The 7,715-nt window shown below is 46.9% G+C and overlaps 1 protein-coding gene across 1 annotated transcript in view; it reads right to left on the reverse strand.

The window, feature by feature from the left end:
- Positions 1-7,715, reverse strand: part of slco2b1 (solute carrier organic anion transporter family, member 2B1) — a 37,503-nt gene that overhangs the window by 28,702 nt on the left and 1,086 nt on the right. The window contains exon 2 of the mRNA XM_037687217.1: positions 515-620. Coding sequence (XP_037543145.1) covers positions 515-592 — 78 coding nt within the window. The 5' untranslated portion in view covers positions 593-620. The remainder of the gene's footprint in view (positions 1-514; positions 621-7,715) is intronic.

A 7,715-nucleotide genomic window follows, 5' to 3' on the forward strand; every position in this document is an offset into this window, starting at 1 on the left:
GGGGGGGGGGGGTTCCACAGTTCTGCGGCCCAGCATGCACTTCTGCATGTGGGGGCACCGCCATCGTTTGTGAGCCTTCAGGTGTGTGAAGTGAACCGTCTCCGACGTGTTGAAGCAGCTGCAGCTCGTATGAAACAACCTGCTGGTTCTGAGACGAACACTTCAAACAGTTTTTAGACTTCAGGGGATCAGAACTGCAGTTGTCTTGAATTTTATTGTTCAGAAATCTTGTGGTGGGAAACATCCCAAACCACACACAGGTCCATGATCAGTGGTACTGATCTGATTCAGGAACATCTGTGGTGTCAATGAATTAATATCTGGACCGACCCACGCAGCCCTGCAGAAACCTTCAGGTCCACCCTCGCAGATAATAAATAACATTAAAGCTGGTGCAGATTCTGTTGGACTGAAGCTTTATTCTACAACAATGAGCTGCTCGGACCAACAGAATCTGCCAGGTTCTGTTTTGTTTGGATGTGTGAACGGGTCTAGATGTGAAGTGAAACCGGACCTTGATGCTGTTGAAAGGGTTCCAGCGGCGGGCCGGTGTCCCGGCGGTGTCAGAGTTCTTGTTGTTGTTGGCTCCCATCCTTTCCACCTGGACTGAAGAGCAGAACCTGAAACACAAACATCCGGCTGAATCAAAGCCCACTTCCTGACACCCGGACCCTCAATGTGGTCCCCCCCTCCCCCCAACAGTCCTGCAGCAAACTGAAACTTTCTGGAAAAGGACTCACTGGAACACAATGTTCAGCTCCACTCCAGCTGATGCCACGTTGGGCTGATTCAGCAGGTTTATGGTTCTAATGACTCAGCCCATGTGTCAGACCGGGTCTGGCAGGAGTCCCCCCCTCCCCAACCAGAACCTCTCCAGACAGACAGAGGGCTTTTATTGTAGTGGGACGAATGACTCAGCCCGTGTGTGAGACCACTAGCTTGACGGTGACACAAACGGTTTTACAGCTGAACTCTGACGAGACATGGCAACGTCTGCAGACGACATTGATCTGTGGTGAGAACAGGGAACAGGTGGAAGAGAACTTGGAGAGGTGGAGGTATGCACTTGAAAGAAGAGGAATGAAAGTCAGCCGTAGTAAGACAGAGTCCATGTGTGTGAATGAGAGGGAGGAGGTGGAACAGTGAGGCTACAAGGAGCAGAGGTCACAAAGGTGCAGGACTTCAAGGACTTGGGGTCCACTGTCCAGGAACATGGGGAGTGTGGTGAAGAAGAGAGTCCAGGCAGGATGGAGTGATGGAGAAGATCAGGAAAGAGATCATCAGAGGTCCAGCACAGGTTGAACAACTGGGAGATAAAGTTAGAGAGGACACAGAGATGGTTTGGACATGTCCAGAGGAGGGACAGTGGTTTGGACATGTCCAGAGGAGGGACAGTGGTTTGGACATGTCCAGAGGAGGGGCAGTGGTTTGGACATATCCAGAGGAGGGACAGTGGGTATATTGGTAGGATGTTAGAAATATGGATGCAGTTAGAGAGGACATGGAGGTAGTTGGAGTGAGGACAGAGCGAGGACAAAGTGAGGACAGAGAGAGATGGAGGAGGACTCGTTGTGGAGACCCCTGAAGAGGGAAAAGTTGAAAGAAGAAGAAGATTGATGTAACATGGACAGCAAACCCTGTTTTGGTGCTCATGTCCTCTCAGGACAGAGGGGATGGTAGACCTGTGGTCCAGCTGATAGACTTGGTGCAGGATGGTTCTGAGTCTTGGTAAAGCCCAGGGTCTGTGTTCAGACATTAGTCTGGAACACGATGGTCCACTCGGTGGGGTTTGTCTTGTGCTGGTTCAAACTCTATGAGAAGTGCAGAAGTTGTGTCTCACTGATGAGAACCCCACTGAGACCCCGTCTTGTGCACGGTCCCCGGGCAGAACCAGTTTCTCTCAGGTGTCTGAGCCACATGTTCTGTGATTGGTCGAAACTTTGTTGGCATGTTTATTCAAAGAGTGGCTGCAGGCGCTGCTCTGATTTATGGTGGAGGCTGAGAGGAAACACTGCTTCCATTCAACCGTTCCAGCAAAACTCATGAAGATGGTCAAGAACTTGTGGAAGGAGACTGGGTAGTTTTAAAGCACGGAGGAGACAGCGCGCCTTTCCATGGCTGTGCTGACCACAAGGACACCCCCCCACACTGTCTGTTAGAAATAAACTTACAAAGAGTGTTTTCTTTGGTTACCAGCAGAGATCTTCCTCCTCCTCATCACCTGCAAGTAAAAATCCGTTCTGCTGACCATCTGTGATGTTTGTGTTTGATGTCTGCTGCTGTGGGAGGAGCTTATCTGGACTCTTGTGGGAGTAGCGTATCGGGACTCCTGTGGGACGAGCTTATCAGGACTCCTCTGCAGTTTCTCTTTGATTCTAAGCTGTCGCGGAAAAAACTGTCTCAAAACCAGATCAGCAAGATGTAAAGTCTTACATGTTGTGGAGGATGACCAGGCTATTGGACTAGAACCTTCATGACGTGTGGTCCAACCATTGGACCACTGAACATCCTCTCCACCCGAGACCCTGCTCTCATGGAAACCCACCATGTGGTCCCAGCAGGTTCTGGTGATTCTGGCTGAGTCTCCTCTGAGTCTGCTGCCCATCACTCACAGCCAGTTGCTCCAGCAACTCCCTGATAACACTGCAGTGCCTCTCCTGGCAAGTAGGTGTCTCTGCAGACAAAAATGGAAGGCGTATCCAGAGGGCAACATCTGATTGGATGAGATAAAAAAAAGGCTGGACAAAAAAAAAAACGAGTCGTTTGTGTTAACCACTGACATATTATGTCTTTGGTGTTAACTGGTTCAACATTAGTGGCATCTCCATAACTTCTCTTTCCGCCTCTCGTGCTAAAAGTTTGTTTTTTAATACCTAGCCATTACATAAAAAAAAAAAAAAATCCGTTTTGGTTGTTGAAAAATGTGAAAATAGTTACAATCAGTTCATAAATAGACTAAATAAGACTTCCGGTAAGATGGCGCCCATGTACATGGCTTGCAATTCACCTCTGCTGACGGTGTTCGGATTATTTTTGTTTAGTTCGTTTTTTATCTGACATTAACTCACTACTGATGTATGACCGACAACAGCTTCTGGATCTTTGGTTTTCTGTCACTGATGTCGCTTCTTTGGAACATTATGAGCGTACCACTGGATACCCCCCCCCTGCTGGCGGACGTGCCTGTTTACCTCCGCTGCACTCCTCACCTGCCTGCCCAGAGACATCGCTTCGGATGCAGGGGAAAACGTGCTGGGCGGCTGTTAAAGCTTAAAGCCCTGTGCGCTGCATCTTCCTCTTCCACTGGTGGTCATGGTTTCCATCGCCAGCTTCCCGCGTGCCCGGACCAGGTAAACAACGGGAGTTGTCGGTCGGTGCGCAGCTCGGACTGACCCGGAGGGGCTGTTATTGAAAATCTGAGGCCACTGATGTGCGCAAACTCCACCGCTGCTAGCTCCACTTTGGACAGTATCCGGATGTGTTTGGTCAACACAAGATCTGTTACCAACAAAACTTTTATCCTCAGGGACTACTTTCAAGAGTACGAGTTGGACTTTCTGTGCATCACAGAGACTTGGATGTCTCCGGGTGAGTCCAGCGCCTTGACGGAATTATTGCCACCGAACTGTTTGTATTTAAACGCCCCGCGGCCATCAGGCCGGCGCGGTGGTGGATTATTAACAATATTCAAATCAACTTTTGACTGTAAACAACTGCCCATCCCAGTTTCCTGCGCCAGCTTTGAGCTGAGCATCTTTGAACTCGGACATTCACCTCAGACTTTATTTGCACTCGTCTACCGCCCACCTCGGTCTAAGGATTTCAAAATTGAGTTTTCTGATCTTCTTGGCTGAAATCACACCAAAATATGATCATGTTTTCATTATTGGGGACTTTAATTTGCATGTGTGCTGTCCTGAGAAGCCCTTGGTTAAGGACTTTTTAGATCTATTGGACTCATTTAATCTAACTCAGCATGTAAACAGTCCCACCCAAGAGCGAGGACATACACTGGACCTTGTTTTAACACGATGTGACTGTTAATAATCTTGAAATTGGTGATAATGTTTTTTCAGACCACATGCCAGTCCAGTTCGAGTTCACCTTCCCCCATCTAACTCCTAAGTCGTGCATTCCTGCACGTCGCAGCCGGACCATTAACCATTTCCTGCCGCACGTTTCACAGATGTTTATAACTCTGAAATGATCATTCAGCCCCCAGTGTTTCTCACCACCACTGAGGAGCTGACATCCCAGTTCAACTCTGTCTGCTTAAAGACTCTGGATCATGTTGCTCCTGTTAAAACCAAAAAATCAAAACTCAGAGCAGAACCTTGGCTGAGTGACGTCACCAAGGCCGTTAGGCAGCAATGTAGGAGGGCAGAGCGCAAGTGGAGGAAAGACAGGCTGCAGGTCTCTTTTCAAATACTTAAAGAGAGTTGGTGCCGTTATCAGAAAGCAGTGAAAGCTGCTAAATCCAAATACTTTTCTGATATCATAACCTCAAACTCTCACAACCCACGTGTCCTCTTCTCCACCCTAAACTCTGTTCTCCACCTCACTGAACCATCACCTCTGGAAGCCTTGACTGAGCTGTGCGACAACTTCCTACATTTCTTTTTGGAACAAATTGCGACCACCAGGGCTCTCATTTCCCCTCCAACTCATGACCCATCCATCCCACCTCAATCTGTAGCTCCTTTTGACCATTTTGAACCCATCACTCTATCTTCTCTAGAGCAGGTCATGTGCAACTTGAAACCTTCTGGTTCCCCCTGTGATGTAGTCCCCCCTCGACTACTAAAGGAGGTGTTTCCAACTCTAGGTCCGTCCATTCTTGCCATAGAAAACAGTAGTTTATCCACTGGCGTGGTGCCAAAATCCTTTAAACATGCTGCTGTCCAGCCTCTCCTGAAAAGCCAAACCTTGACCCCTCAGTCGTTTCCAACTTCCGGCCTGTCTCCAAACTCCCATTTGTTTCTAAACTACTGGAGAAAATAGTTGAGTCCCAGTTGAAGTGCTTCCTGGAGGATCACGCCATCTTAGAGCTTTTCCAATCTGGCTTTAAACCTCTCCACAGCACTGAAACTGCCCTGCTGAAGGTCTTTAACGACATCTTCCTAACCACTAGTAAAGAAGTCTGAAGTCATGTTGTTCCCTCCCAACGACACGATCACAAACCACTGCATCGACCTCTCCGCTCTAACCCTGTCAGAAAAACAAAGAGTCACTAATCTGGGAGTGATAATGGACCCTTCCCTGAAACTTAACAATCATGTAAACATGATCGTTAAATCATGTTTCTTCCAACTGAGGCGGCTGTCTAAACTGAAGCCCATATTGTCCAAAAAGAACCTGGAGACAGTAATACATGCATTCATTACATTTAGGCTTGATTACTGCAATTCACTCCTGTTTGGTATCAGTCAGACCTCCATTGCACGACTACAACTGGTCCAGAATGCAGCAGCCCCATTTTTAACCAGTACAGGCAAAAGAGAGCACATTACACCAGTTTTGGCCTCACTGCACTGGTTACCAGTTCACTTTCGAATCCAGTTCAAAATACTCCTGTATGTCTACAAATCACTGAACAGTGTCCCCCCCCCCCCATCTCTCTGATCTGCTACAACCCTATGTCCCACCACGCTCCCTGAGGTCAGCGGACCAGTTGCTCCTCACAGTTCCAGGAACTCGTCTTAGGCGCAGAGGTGACAGGGCCTTCTCTGTAGCAGGACCAAGCCGTTGGAATGAGTTACCTCTGCTTGTCAGACAGGCCCCTCCCTCTCGGTTTTCAAGTCCCATTTAAAAACTCACTACTATTCAGTATCTTTCAACACCAGATGATCTGTGTTTGATCCTGTATGCTCCACACTGGTTTGTCGTCATTATCTGCATCGTTTTTATGTCTATATTCTGATTTACCTCATTTTGTATTTTGCTTTGTGTGTTACCTGTTGTTCTGTCTGTACAGCACTTTGGTTGGCCTTGTTGCTGTTTTAAGTGCTCTATAAATAAAGTGGTATGGTATGGTATAAATAAATAAAAATAAAGTAACCAAAATAATAATGATACTTGAACTGTCTTTTGGACAAAGGATGTTTCTTTAACTTCACATTTTCTTGTTCAACTCTTAAATCAGTCGCTGCAGATGAGTGATTGTCAGTTTCTGTCAGAGTTCTGCAACTGGAGCAGGTATTCTGTTTACTGGTTCACTTCCTCAGCTGTCTCACATTTTAAGGGTCAGTCCTTCTCCATGTTTCAGCTCCTCTCATACATCACATCTCATAGAAGAACTTCTAAAGAACATTTTGTTTTGGGTTGTTAACTCGTTACAGGACTCATGATCTTTAATTGAGACCAGACGTTGAGACAAATGGAGCAGGTTTCTCTTCAGATGCTTCATATATTTCATTGTACCCAGACCAGACTCAAGACAACCTGTGTCAGGTGCAGCCTACAAGAACTAAAGAGAATCTTCTTGTGTTTGACAGTAGATTTAACGCTGGTTCTTGGAAACCTTCAGTTTTAAAAAAGACCTGACGTAACTTAACTAAAGAGCAGCAGATACAGCTGCCAGTCAGTGCTTGTCCTCTACAAACGCCTGTTCTCCAGAAACGCACTCTTTCGGTCTGCAGAGAACTCTAGTCTCTCCTGGTGCCACCAGCTCTGGTGCAGATGTTTGTTAATCACAGACATCTGATCTGTGGAGAACCAAGGTCCTCTCAAACAGGTCGGTTCCTGTGAGCTCCTTCAACACGTCTCAGTTTTCTGTGGCAGCAGTAAATTTTTGTCTTTACGTTCGTTAACTTCAGGTAAAGTTTGATGAAAAGCAGAACTCCGTCTCCTGCTGGTACACATCTGTTCGTTTTATTCTCTAATCTGTCGGTTCCTGACGTTTGAATCGTCATTCGAATAATCTGAACAAAAACTTGTTTTTTTACTCGTCTCTTGCTCGTGGGCGTGCAAACATTTGCAACATTTACTCTGCCCCGCATTCGACCAAAAATCATTTCTGAAAACAGAGAAAACCATCTAACAGTGACCGTTCAGGACCAGAGTCTGGACCAGGGACTGGACCAGGGTCTGGACCAGGGGGCTCCGGATGTTCATGTATCATCAGTTGGACTGAGACAGACTGTGGGGTTTTCAGATTAGTGACAGCGAGCAGAAACCCTGGTGAGACTCAGTCTGGGTCTGTGGTCCCCCACAGGATGTTTGAGTCACGTTTAAAAACAAGTCCAGTTTCCCAGCATGCATCTGTGTTTGGTAAGAAGCCTGGAGCTCCACTCTCTGTGGTCTGAAGAGGTTTCATTTAGGAGATGACTGTTCTGATTTCCAGACGACCTTCAAAAAGAAGTTTCCTTTGCAAAGACGAGTTTATCTGATCGCTGCCGGGAGATTCATGACGTGATCCAGATGTTGTACTTTGACCTTTGTCTGTAGCCTGAAGCAGCAACACGAAGCAGCGACATGATGAAGCAGCAACACGATAAAGCACCAACATGATAAAGCAGCGACAAGAAGCAGCAACATGATGAAGCAGCAACATGATGAAGCAGAAACATGATGAAGCAGCAACAAGAAGCAGCAACATGATGAAGCAGCAACAAGAAGCAGCAACATGATGAAGCAGCAACATGATGAAGCAGAAACATGATGAAGCAGCAACAAGAAGCAGCAACAAGAAGCAGCAACATGATGAAGCAGCAACA

The sequence above is a fragment of the Nematolebias whitei genome, chromosome 14 (genome assembly GCF_014905685.2).
Source record: "Nematolebias whitei isolate Nwh7 chromosome 14, NemWhi1, whole genome shotgun sequence".
Classification (NCBI taxonomy): domain Eukaryota; kingdom Metazoa; phylum Chordata; class Actinopteri; order Cyprinodontiformes; family Rivulidae; genus Nematolebias; species Nematolebias whitei.